This window comes from Sinocyclocheilus grahami, unplaced genomic scaffold (assembly GCF_001515645.1).
Source record: "Sinocyclocheilus grahami isolate Dianchi unplaced genomic scaffold, SAMN03320097.WGS_v1.1 scaffold513.1, whole genome shotgun sequence".
Taxonomy (NCBI): domain Eukaryota; kingdom Metazoa; phylum Chordata; class Actinopteri; order Cypriniformes; family Cyprinidae; genus Sinocyclocheilus; species Sinocyclocheilus grahami.
In genome coordinates, this window is record NW_015505692.1 from 240328 (window position 1) to 253606 (window position 13279).

The 13279-nt window shown below is 38.5% G+C and overlaps 1 protein-coding gene across 2 annotated transcripts in view; it reads right to left on the reverse strand.

Annotated features, from left to right (window-relative positions):
- The window catches only part of cdin1 (CDAN1 interacting nuclease 1), a 57191-nt gene that overhangs the window by 6950 nt on the left and 36962 nt on the right, over positions 1–13279 (reverse strand). The window contains exons 7-9 of one of the 2 annotated variants that reach the window (XM_016237400.1): positions 4483–4562; positions 3992–4041; positions 3023–3090 (exon numbers count right to left, since the gene is read on the reverse strand). In XM_016237400.1, coding sequence (XP_016092886.1) covers positions 3023–3090; positions 3992–4041; positions 4483–4562 — 198 coding nt within the window. Of the gene's footprint in view, positions 1–3022; positions 3091–3991; positions 4042–4482; positions 4566–13279 lie in introns of both variants that reach the window. The other variant, XM_016237399.1, reaches the window with a different exon arrangement.

Consider the following 13279-nt stretch of genomic DNA (forward strand, 5'->3'; position numbering starts at 1 on the left):
GCAGCTGTATTTTCAGCATCATTACTCCAGTCTTCAGTGTCACATGATCTTCAGAAATCAGTCTAATAAGCTGATTTATTATCAGTGTTAGAAACTGTTGCTGCTTCATATCGTTTTGGAAGCTAAAGTGATACTTTTTTCAGGATTCATTGACGGATAAAAAGTTAAAAAGAAGAGCATTTATTTAAAATAGAAATCTTTTCTAACAATATACACTACAGTTCAAAAATGTGGGGTCAGCAAGTTTTTATTCTTTCTTTTTTTGAAAGAAATTAAAACTTTTATTCCGCGAGGATGTGTTAAATTGTTAAGAAGTGATATCAAAGATTTATATTGTTACAAAATATTTATATTTTGAATAAATGCTATTCATTTTAACTTTTTATTCATCAAAGAATCCTGAAAAAAGTATCACGGTTTCCCAAAAAATATTGTGCAGCACAACTGTAGATAATTCTGATAATAAATCAGCATATTATACTGATTTCTGAAGATCATGTGACACTGAAGACTGGAGTAATTGATGCTGAAAATACAGCTGCACATCACAGAAATACATTATATTTTAAAGGATATTAAAATAGAAACCATTATTTTATATCGTAATAACATTTTGCAAGATTACTGTTTTTTTCCTGTATTTTTGATCAAATAAATGCAGCCTTGAAATGTATTTCTGTGATGCGCAGCTGTATTTTCAGCATCATTACTCCAGTCTTCAGTGTCACATGATCTTCAGAAATCAGTCTAATAAGCTGATTTATTATCAGTGTTAGAAACTGTTGCTGCTTCATATCGTTTTGGAAGCTAAAGTGATACTTTTTCAGGATTCATTGACGGATAAAAAGTTAAAAAGAAGAGCATTTATTTAAAATAGAAATCTTTTCTAACAATATACACTACAGTTCAAAAATGTGGGGTCAGCAAGTTTTTATTCTTTCTTTTTTTGAAAGAAATTAAAACTTTTATTCCGCGAGGATGTGTTAAATTGTTAAGAAGTGATATCAAAGATTTATATTGTTACAAAATATTTATATTTTGAATAAATGCTATTCATTTTAAATTTGGGGTCAGTAAGTTTTTATTTCTTTTTTTGAAAGAAATTAAAACTTTTATTCCGCGAGGATGTGTTAAATTGTTAAGAAGTGATATCAAAGATTTATATTGTTACAAAATATTTATATTTTGAATAAATGCTATTCATTTTAACTTTTTATTCATCAAAGAATCCTGAAAAAAGTATCACGGTTTCCCAAAAAATATTGTGCAGCACAACTGTAGATAATTCTGATAATAAATCAGCATATTATACTGATTTCTGAAGATCATGTGACACTGAAGACTGGAGTAATTGATGCTGAAAATACAGCTGCACATCACAGAAATACATTATATTTTAAAGGATATTAAAATAGAAACCATTATTTTATATCGTAATAACATTTTGCAAGATTACTGTTTTTTTCCTGTATTTTTGATCAAATAAATGCAGCCTTGACGAGCAGAAGAGACTTCTTTAGAAACATTATAAGTCTTACTGATCCCAAACTTTTGACCGGTGTTGAATATATAATTTCCAATGATTCTATGCCTTTAAAACTCTTTAAAACCAAGCAGCAGGCATCCAGTGAAGGCTCATCGATGCCCTCGGTCAGTGCAACTAAAGCAAAGTCATCTGAAGAGAGTAAAGACACACAGGAGGATAAGAGCAGTGTTTGCTGGCGCTGCACAAACGTCTCTTCAGGAGGGTGAGAGGTCTCTGTGTTATATCAGTGCTGGAGTGACCTTGAGTCCCGGTGAAACACCTGCTTTCTCCATTAAATCACAGCGAGCGTCAGTCGGGCGAGAGGGGCGAGGGCTTGGTGTGGGGTCTGATCGTCTCTGTACATCACACCTTTGATTAGAATTAATGAGCTGTCTCAGCTGCTGCAGAGCTCGTTTCCAAACCATTTATCAGTGACCCGCCAGCGCGATCGCCCTCAGTCGGGTCAGAACTCGCCCGTCTCACACCGCAGTCTTTACTGCCCCGTGACGCTCCAGAAACACACATAAAAACACCGGGAACATCATGCACACATGCATCAGGACACATCATACTAATAATGTGCTGCTGTGTTTCTCTAACATTTAACAAAAACTTCAAAATCACCAGTCATATACGAGTAATAAACTCATGACTGAGCTCAAAGAGAAAGACGTTGAACGGAAAAAATGACCATCTATAAACACGGATTATAAACGAGTCTGAGAGTAAACGACGTGAGTAGAGAGCACAACACAGCTTGAAAAAGTTCATTTTCTGTTCAAGAGTCAATGATGATCCTCCTGAGGAGGTCACTCTAAATATTATATGCTTCATTATTATATGAGCTTTATATTCTGCGCACACGCACGCATTATACTGTGTATACAAAAATATGAGAGTCTGAAGAAATTTAATATAACAACAAACAAACAAAAAACACTATGCCATGAGTGAAGGCAAGGAAGAAATAGTAGTAGTATATTTGAAAGGAGATTTGATATTGCATGCTTGTAGGAAGGCAATATTGGGCAGAACTGGTTGGGATATGTGGTTTTGAGTGTGTAAGTGCAGGACAGCAGTAAACATGAGTAGGTGTAACAAATAAGTACTGTAACACTGAAAACAAGAAACATGTATGCCTACGTGAACATTTAAAATACAATTATGACTGTAACATGTTAGTGTTCTGTTTTAATCACAAACATCAGCCTACATGACTGCTTGGTTTCACAATAAAAATTAAATGGTCTCTTAAAAAAATTAAAAATAAAACTTGAATAAAAAATTATATCAAATATCAAGATTTACTGTATATACAAAAAAAAATTATTATAATTTTTTTTTTTTTTTTAAACCAATGCCAGATTTGGTGACAGATGTGGTTGAATTCTGGTTTTGTAGTTACTGATAAACCTGATGAATTAAATTCATTTATGGGCAAAAAAAAAAATCTGAAAGCATAAATATTTTATATTCCTGAGGTACACTGAGGCTTACCTAAGAAGGACAGGTTCCTCTCCCTGAGTTTGTCCCGCAGCAGGTCCTCGTGCTCCAGACCGATGGCACTGCGGGAACACAGTTAGGGACAAACTCCACAGAGCTTTAGTTTGTGCACTTTCTCCTTCTCATTCTCACGGGAGCTGAAGGGATGGTCAACTTTCACAAACCCGTTTCTATAGGTTACCTGCGCTCGGTTGCCATGGAAACACTTTGACAGCTGAGCAGGGTTGCTGTGGCAACAGCAGAGGAATGGGTGTTTGTAGCAGGAGTGAATGTAGCATCACTCAACGCAAAGCCAACATTACAAGGATAGAGGGTTCTGAGGGGTTGCTAGGGTGTTGTTATGGAGTCTGTGTACCCAGGTATAGTACAATAGCATACATAACACATTCAGCCAAAACATAAAGGCGATGAAGTGCCGAGGAGTTGTGCTTGTAGGGCGTAACGCAGGCTGTGCTCAGGTCTGATGGGGGCGGTTCTGCAGGGAGATTCGATGAACCCACGCAGATGTACAGAGTGAATGAATGCTGACGCATGAAAAGAGATGGAGAAAGCGAGAAAGAGTGGAGGGATGGGGATGAGTGACCACAGACAGACAAACACTCTGACCCTTCACCCCCGACTACACACACACACACACACGCACTCACACACACACGCACTCACGCACACACGCACACACGCACGCACACACGCACTCACGCACTCACGCACTCACGCACTCACACACACACACAGAGGAAGTGAGGGCTGTTAGACAGCATGATACAGACAGTGAACACATAGCTGCTTATAGATCTCACACACTCTCACACACACACACACACAAACACACACACACACACACACACACACACACACGCTCCTCCTCAAGCGTAACTTTTATGTCAGGTGCAGCTCAGCACATCTCGTCTCTCTGAATAGCTCCTCGTCAATTTCAGGCTTAAAGTTTTATGGGAAGGATACTGTTTGATGCAGTCGACCAGCGGTCCATAACAGCAGTCATTTACTGTGCACTGAAAAGAGTGAAGAAATATTACAGTCAGGAGGGGACGGCATCCCCCTCAGCATCCATTACAAACACCCATCATGCACTGCAGCACGCCACACATCACCTTATTAGCAGATTATTCAGACTAGTGATGGATTCACACGAGAACATCTGAGAAACTAACACAGAGTCTCCCAGTGTTTCACTGAGCCCTAACTAAAGAGTTTGAGCAGTTTACAGATACAATTAGTATAGACTACTGCAAGAGCACCAAACAATGAAAATGAAAACAGAAAAATTTGGGTTTGTTCCTTGCACAAAAGTATCACATGACTTCAGAAGAGTTTTAGAGCCACTGATCACAGTCTGCTTGCACTGTATAATAAAGAGCAGCGTGAACATTCTGCTAAACATCTTAGATTGTATTCAATGGAAGAATGAGATGATGTCTGCTCAGTGTTGGTACCTGCTCAACGTGCTTCGCTAACAGCAGGTCTGGAATTGAATACGGCTCGCGCAGCATGTTGTTGAGGACGTGTCTGGAAGCTGCTGATGGAGAGAGAAGAGTGAAAAAAACACAACTGCACATTTTCCACTTTACCACACCAACACTTAGAAACGCTATTTTCTTGAAACGACATAAAAACCCTTGTCAGACCAACAAAATTACCCTAAATGTTGTCCTAACTAGTCAAACGCAGTCGTCTGAACAAAGAATTTCACATTGCTTAAATGTATAATAAATGCATTGCAGCATGCATAAATTATGCAGATGTTTACATTTACGCTGGCTAAACAAAGTATCTTTACGGAGAAGAACTAAAAAACTATTTTTAGTTGAGAAAACTCAAAAGTCTTACTGCATCAAGTATCCTTCTTTTTGTGCGTTTTCTCAACTATTTATTTTTTACAGTGCATGCATTAGACATTTCCAGATGAAAGGCCAGAGTTAGTTCAGATGCAGCAGGTACCGATGAAGACGCATCTCCTACACCTGCAGGATTTCTGTGACTCGAGCATACAGAGGTTTGGATGAATAATCTGCATGTCTCACTCCACTCATGCTGCACTAACATTATAAATCAGCCCACGAGCCCTTGGATTGATTCTCCGTTACTCCAACACAAAATCCATCATTTTCAAACATATTCAGATTTAATGGATTGAATCACTGTGTCATTCTAATGATAGATCTGTAAGACAGCGAGAGAGGCAGTGCATGATGGGAAATATGAGGCCTTGTTCAGCTCAAATTTTTCAGAGCACATTTTTCTGAGCCCTGCAATTGTAGCTTTAAGACTTCTGTGTGTAAATGACTGTGTTATTATTGGCTGACCTCTAAATCTCCAACCTGAGCAGGCTAGACCAAGACTAGAGAGATTGAGATTTTTTCAGCAAACTATTTTTAAACTAACCATTGTTTCCTCTGCTAAGAACACTTCAATAAGCTAAATGAGGAATGGAAAGGTCCCTTTAATGTTAAATGTCCTTCATGGAACCATCAACGCCAATAAAGAGCCTTTACTAAACGAAACTGGTTCCCCAAACACTTCATCCCATCTCAAGAACCCTTTCTTGTTACCATAGATGCCAAAAAAGAACCTGTATTGGACACTTTTGTGTTCTAGTAGCTGTTTTCTGTAGTAGCTGTATAGTAATATACAGTGGTAGTAGTACAGATGTACTTGCTTAAAATTGAGACCACAAGATCAAGCCATTGCACACAGAGTCAGAAATCTTCATCAGTCATAAAAGAATTTAGATCGGGTTCGATTTTCTGCATTTTTCGCATCCGTAGCAAGCATTTTGAGAGGAGTTTTGACAATTCAGAGCCTTATTTCTTATCTTATTCATATTATACATAATATAACTAAACAAATTAATAATTAATTAGGTGAAGCTGTGCGCTTGAACTTGTCATCGCATCATGCAGTGTGGTGAATTATTATTGCTCATTATTGTCTATAGGCTATTTTAGTAATTTAAATAACATAGGTTAATATATTATCTAATACGCTTATATTATCATATCTTAAATATATGAATTAATGACATTGTAGTATAATATTACAGCACCCAAATATGTATTTACATCCATCTAATTCTGGTTGTCAGTGCAGGCTTGTTTCGCTTAATATTGACCGTTATGAAAAGTGATTAGTGGCCTGCAAACAAAAAGCCTTGAACATAAAACAACATGATAAAAACACAGTTGCTGACTAGACATAATCATTTCATGACTCTAGACACTTCTTTGTGAAGCCAGTGGCATAATACAGTGGAATAATATGTTCTTTAGCCGTATAAAAACAGTTGTCATGTGCGTGGGTAAAATGTAGCCGCTGGCGGTTCTAGTGTTAAGAAGCGAGAGGACAACAGAATAATCCTCACTGCTTGAAGACTCCATTTAGTACTGCTTTGCGATTTTTTTCCGCAACGGATTAATTAATACGCATCGGACTCAGTGTGCAAGGTTTCTGTGCGTGACGAATTTTTAGGATGACGAATACGAAAAAACTCACTTAAGACTCGAGCTCTTTAGGCTCTCGTTACACAGCCCTGTCACCAGCATAAAGCCGCACACAAACTCACAATCCTCCCTCACTGGTGGCATCTCAGAGGTCTCTCTCTAACATCAAAACCCTGCTGGAGAAGAACAAACGCTCGCTGTTATCTGAGGACGTGAGGAAGAGAGAACAAAGCCAAGTCAGCAGTCCTCTGCACCGGCGGCGCCTTGTTTTTCAGCTCATTTTTCTCTGAGATTGCTACCTTCACACGCAGATCCATACGCTGCTCTGGCGCTCCGCAGAGATTGCTACCTTCACACGCAGATCCATACGCTGCTCTGGTGCTCCGCTCGGCAATGAAGAGAGCTATATTTCCCCTTGAGTTAGGACACCTCGTGACAAATGATAATGGATAATCAATAAAGCGGGAAATATGAGGCCGCAAACTTTATGAAGCCGGGAGACATATTACTCCCCAACAACACTGGTTTCCCTTAACAAAGTCACTACGCCGCTGCGCCTAATAATCTGAGGGAAAATCAAAGAAGCCGCAACCACATCAGCAATATTGGCAACTTATTCCACTTTAATGGCATTTTGATTGATTTTTCCCTCTTAATGGTACTTTTATAGATTTGATGCTGGTCCTGCAAAACAGCAGTATGTAATAGAGCTCCCCGAAGGCAAGCAACAGCCATTAAAGGCCTTGTCTTACCAGGACTCGTAATTGGAGGTTGACCACCATCGCATTTCACACATCACACAACACCACCTGCTTCAAACGGCCAAACCAGGGCCTTTTCCTCTGAGCGATGGGGTTAAGAAGAGTCGTAAAAAGAGGGTGACCTTGCGGCTGACATTGTGGGTTTTCAGCCAAGCACTGACCTGATGAAAATGGAGGACAGAGAGCTAATAAATCAGGCCGCTTTTAAAATGAGTTTACTCTAACGCTCATTCATCACGGCCCGTAATGCCATTTGCAGCGGCGGATCCGCAGCGAGCAAGCGGCGCAGTAAATAACAACAGAACCGAAGATGCGTACACGTCGTGCATTTATTAAAGATGCCTCCGCACGACACTGTAAACACACCACGAATTTAATGTAATTGTCCCGTGCCGACATAAATTCCGACCGAGGCGTCCTTATCTGAAGGAGGGAAATATTAAAGAGGAAAGACGCCCTCCGCCGGGAGTTATTCAGGAGCAGGGAAGCGCTGTTTACCAAAAACACAGCCCCCTTTAACAACCTCTGATGAAATGATGAATGGGGAAAGCAATGCAACCTCAGCTCGCCATTATCAGATGCCGAAGAAGCCGACAGAAGCTCATTAGAAGGCAGCGCTTGCCGAGGGTCGATCGTCATAAAAAAATAACGGATGACAATCGTTATCGCCCCCGATGCTGATGAGCTCCGGAGTTTGTTTATTAATTAAAAACCCTTCTTCTTATGGTTATAATCTAGACGCCCCCTCCTCCTCGCGAACACCGTCGTACATCAAACTTCATGATGCGCGCGAGAGGCGCTGGCTGATAATGCACCCCTGCTAAAGCTGATTTTCCATGATGAATCTGGGAGCATATAAATTGGCTAATATCTAAAAACATTTACAGATACTAGAGGGATTGACTACTTGCGGGCCGTGATGGATGAGGCTGTTAGACGCCAGAGGACAGCTCTGCAAATCTCTGCGGCTGCCTAAAGCCCTCATTTGCTTTTCATATTTACTTCTTTAAACCCATCCTCCTCTCACACAGAGAAAACAGGAGCAGCGGTGCTCGTGTTTGTTTCCTCCGTCTCTGCTGCGCTGGACAGTATTCTTACACCAATCAATGTAGCTCCTCAGAAACAGTTGTGGTTGCTACAAAGTGGTTGCCGAGCAACACACAGAAGTAAACAAAGGTGTATGTTACTTTGTAGCGTCATTCACAACAGCTTCGAACGCGGCTCAGCCAATCAGAGTCAAGCACCGGAGCTCTCCGCTTTATAATTAACAGTGAAAAAACAATAACCAAAAATAAACAAACTTGGTAACACTTTATTTTGAAAGTCCACTTTAGACATTCTACTAACAGTAAGTAACTTTGCAACTACATGTCAACTAGCAGTCATTAGAGTATTAGTAGACTGTCTGCTTAATATCTGTATTAATACACTTTATTTTGATGCATCCACAACATACTGACTATCAGAAACTTTGCAAGTATGTGTCTACTTATTCTACTAACCCTGACCCTAACCCTAATCTAACAGTCTACTCTGAGTTAGTAGACGTGTAGTTGCAAATTAATGAGAGTTAGTTGACATGTAGTTGCAAAGCTACTTGTAGTTAGTAGAATGTCTAAAGTGGATTATCAAAATAAAGTGTAACCACAAACTTTCCCAGAATCCTCTGTGTGACAACTCACATTTGATGTTTTTTTCCACTGAAATTACTGTTTGTTCTTAGTTGTTGTTTTTTTCTTATCAATTACTATTGGCATTAGGGTTTTAGGTTTCATCTTATGTTGTTAATTGAATGTTTATTGCATAGTGTCATGTGTGTTACTATGATGGTGTTTTGCATTTGTATTCTGCTCTGCATCTTCTAGCTAGTATTTAGCTCAGCTTGTGGGAAGCTACTTGTGATGAACTCATGTGATGAATCTTCTCTTTATCACCTGTTTTTATTGTCAGTGTACGAAAAATTAGTGTACGAATAAGCTTTCCATTGGTGTATGGTTTGTTAGGATAGGACAATATTTGATAATCTGGAATCTGAGGGTGCAAAAATATTGAGAAAATCATCTTTAAAGTTGTCCAAATGAAGTTTTTAGCAATGCATATTACTAATCAAACATTAAGTTTTGATATATTTACGGTAGTTAATTATTTTTTTCTTTACTTAATATCCTAATGATTTTTGGCATAAAAGAGAAATGTATAATTGTGACCCATACAATGTATTGTTGGCTATTGCTACAAATATCCCCCAGCGACTCAACACTGCTTTTGTGCTGCAGGGACACAATTCACAAAATAGATTTTAGTGCTTCCGTAGGTTGGTATATTAACATTACATCAGTTTATGTCATACTTAACTGTACATTTAAGATCTGTGAAACCTAAAATGTTGCTACTGTATTTTTTAAAGTAAAGATATGGTAACAAAAAAAAGGAAACTATGGCTTTGAAAGCGTGCACTGATGCCTGGAATCACTCTGATGATGAAAATACAGTGTGAAGTGCCAATCCGTGAGGCTGTAATATTACATTGATGTTGTATACTGTATACCTGATTATTCTCATACGGGGTGTGTTTGAGATACATGACCTGCTACCAAAAACACTTAAGTTTATCAGTTTTATTCACTGTTCACTTTCAGCTCAATCTGACTATGACTTGGAAGGCCATATACATAATATTATAATGAGAACACTACTGTAATAGAATGCTGTAAGTTGTTGACTAACAAGCTAAAGTTCACTTGTGCAATCTCATCCTTTTCGTGCAGATGTAAGTTGTATGTTTGTGTTGTGCATCTATCTCAAATAAGATTGGTTTGGTTGAATTACAGAATATGATTGGGTTACTTGAAATAATCCTATTCCGGTTTCTTTTCCAAAATCTTTGATGCATTATTTATAAAGTCTAGCAGTGTTATTTTTCTCATATCATTTTCATCAACAGTATGGTTTAAATATGCGCATGTGGAGTCTAAAATGGGCAGGTCATTGGTCAACTCATCAAACTGGTGCCCATCTAATATCACACGATGTGGAAGAGAAATGGAAAAACAATCTGACTTTAAAAAGTGCAGTTAAAATGACCCGCTGCTTATGTCAGTCAACCTCAACGCCATCAGCGCAGGAACTATCCACTGGATATCCAGACACAAAAGCCTCTAAAGGAATGAGAAGCTATTGTGAATAAAGCCAGAATGTAACAATAATCTCATGTAAACACGAGCCGTCCAGCCCAGAGCCACAAAACACAGAAGAGACTGGCATAAAATTGCAGGAAAGCCTTTCTAGGAAAGTCTGGCGTTCAGAAGAACATCTGCAGGAGAGGAAGGATAATAGATGTTGATATCATATTCGATATGTGCTGAAAATGCCCTGAAAGTATTGATTTATTTACATGCGCATCCATCTGGCCCGGTCTGGGGAAAACACGGACACAACACTCACCCGAGAAAAGACTTCAGAAACAATCTCAAACTCTCCATTGATCCCGCTGAAGTGAGTGGATATATATCCAGCCGTCCCAAAGGCACAATTCCTGCGTCTCTTAAATGCAAACAGGGAAGAAAGGAATGAAAGAAAATAAAAGATGGTGGTGTGCGAGGGCCGTGGCTGGTGTATATGAGGCTATTGATCCGTGCGCTGGCTGGAATGATGGATGAGCCTGCCGGCAGTGCCGGACAAACCTGTTAGCTAATTGCCAGCAAAGACAATTATCCAGGCATTGTTTGATGATAGCAACATATTACAAAAGTCTAATATTCACACAGGGAGATTCAGTAGTTGAAGGAGTTCAGTGCTGCGGGGGATACTTAATATCCTAATGATTTTTGGCATAAAAGAGAAATGTATAATTGTGACCCGTACAATGTATTGTTGGCTATTGCTACAAATATCCCCCAGCGACTCAACACTGCTTTTGTGCTGCAGGGTCACATATGTATAATTACACTGTAACAAGGACACGTTAAAATAAAGTGTAACTGAATTATACAGTCAAAATCTGCCCACTGCATGTGTGTCCCTCAAATCCAATGAATGACTACAAAACTAAAACATAAATTATCTCTCTCTTTTTTTTTAACGCTGAAGCCAGAAGTAGATGAATTGTGCATCGCTAGCATCTTTGTTTTCAGAATTTGTGCAGAAATTCTACCTTCGTGTGATTTCCGCTACTAACTTATATCTGACAAGAAACATTACATTCATAAATATTGTCTTTGATCTTATTTATTTATTTATTTGTCCCAGCCTGTCACGTAATTGGGTTGAATCTGAATAACTAGTTTGACTTGAGATGATCCGCTTCATACGAGCAGAAGAGTAACTTGCTACGTGTACTGCGTAACGCTAACTGGGACTTGTTATAGCACTTGTATATCATTGCTCTTTTGTTGATTTTGATTGCTTCCATTGTCCTCATTTGTAAGTCGCTCTGGATAAAAGCATCTGCTTAATGACTAAACGTAATGTAAATGTACGTGACACTTTGAGGCCAGACTCTGGTTGGTGTGACGGGGTTGAGCATAGTTTGACTGACTCAATAATGTGATTTCAATCACTCCTCTTGCATGATCGCAGTAAAAAATGTTAAAACAACATTTTTAAAAATAAAGGTCAATGCAGTTTTTCTTGTGAATCACTGTAATGCAGATATCAGTGTCTATTCCCTAGAGTGAAAAATAAATATAATTACATGTATTTGAAAGACATTTATTTCATGCTAAGTATGCTACAAATACACGTGCATATTTATGCACTTAATAAAAACATGTACTTTTGGTGTACTAAACTAAGTCTGCTAAAATGGAACAACTAATTTAGTTCTTAATGCACTTTAATTGTGCGGAAGTCAGTGCTGAAGTCTAACTAAAGATATACTGAAGTATATTAGATTGTGCTAAAGTGGAGCTATTGCAAGGTACACTTTAAATATCTTGCATTTAAAGACCGATATTATTCAAAGATCATACAATCATCAATATTGACATTAAAATGCATTGTAGGCTTAATATTACGAAATGTGCATTGTGCACAAGTAGTACTCCAAATAAAGTTTAATTATAATTTTATATCAGTAAGTCTCGAGCGATATGTCAGTAAATATGTTAATAGATTTGAACTATACTTAGTATGAAATAAATGCATTTTAAATATACTACTTTTTTGCTAGGGTTAGAAAGCTTGGTCACCCTTTATATAAGCGTATATCTTTAACTACTATGTACTTACATAAATGATAAATACAATGTATTTATTCTGCACAAGCACTGCTATTAAGGTTGTATATGGGTGAGTTTATGGACACGTTTAGTGGTATGGGTTGGTTTAAGTGTGGGTTAAGAGGTGTAACTACAGAACTTAATTATAGATTGCAGGTATTTTTAAATACAAGTACAACATAATAACATGTATGTGCAAAACAAGTGCATTATATCAAATGATTACTGTAAATGTTAGTGCAGAGTAGGTGAAGACACTTCACACAAAGTTTGTCCAGAAGCTCATTATACTTAATGAATCAACACTAACAAGTCTGAGAGATTGAAATATTATTGGATATTCTCCCTAAATCTGCTATTTTTGTATGGTAGGTTACAAAAGTAATAAGAATTGTCTACAGAGTGTGTTTGAGTTATTTGGCTTTATCAGAGTGATGATCCGCCATAACTAAACAGATCGTGTGTTTGCCACAGCATCAGGTCAGTGCAGTCTTGTGATTTATAATGAGTTTCCAGCAGACTGAGGGTGGGCTACGTCACACAGTATTGCCTTGTTCTACACACGGCAGGAGCGTTTCGACAAGAGGTGGATAACAGAGCTCCAAAGTAATCACACGCTTGACTTTGACATACGACTGCGCGGTGCACACATGCACTGGAATCTCTGTTGATTAAATCCAGCACACGCTGTACTTCTGCTCTGTGTGTGTGTGTGTGTCTGTGTGAGTGAGTGAGTGAGTGTGTGTTTGTGTCTGTCTGTCTGTGTGTGTGTGTGTGTGTGTGTGTGTGTGTGTGTGTGTGTGTGTGTGTGTG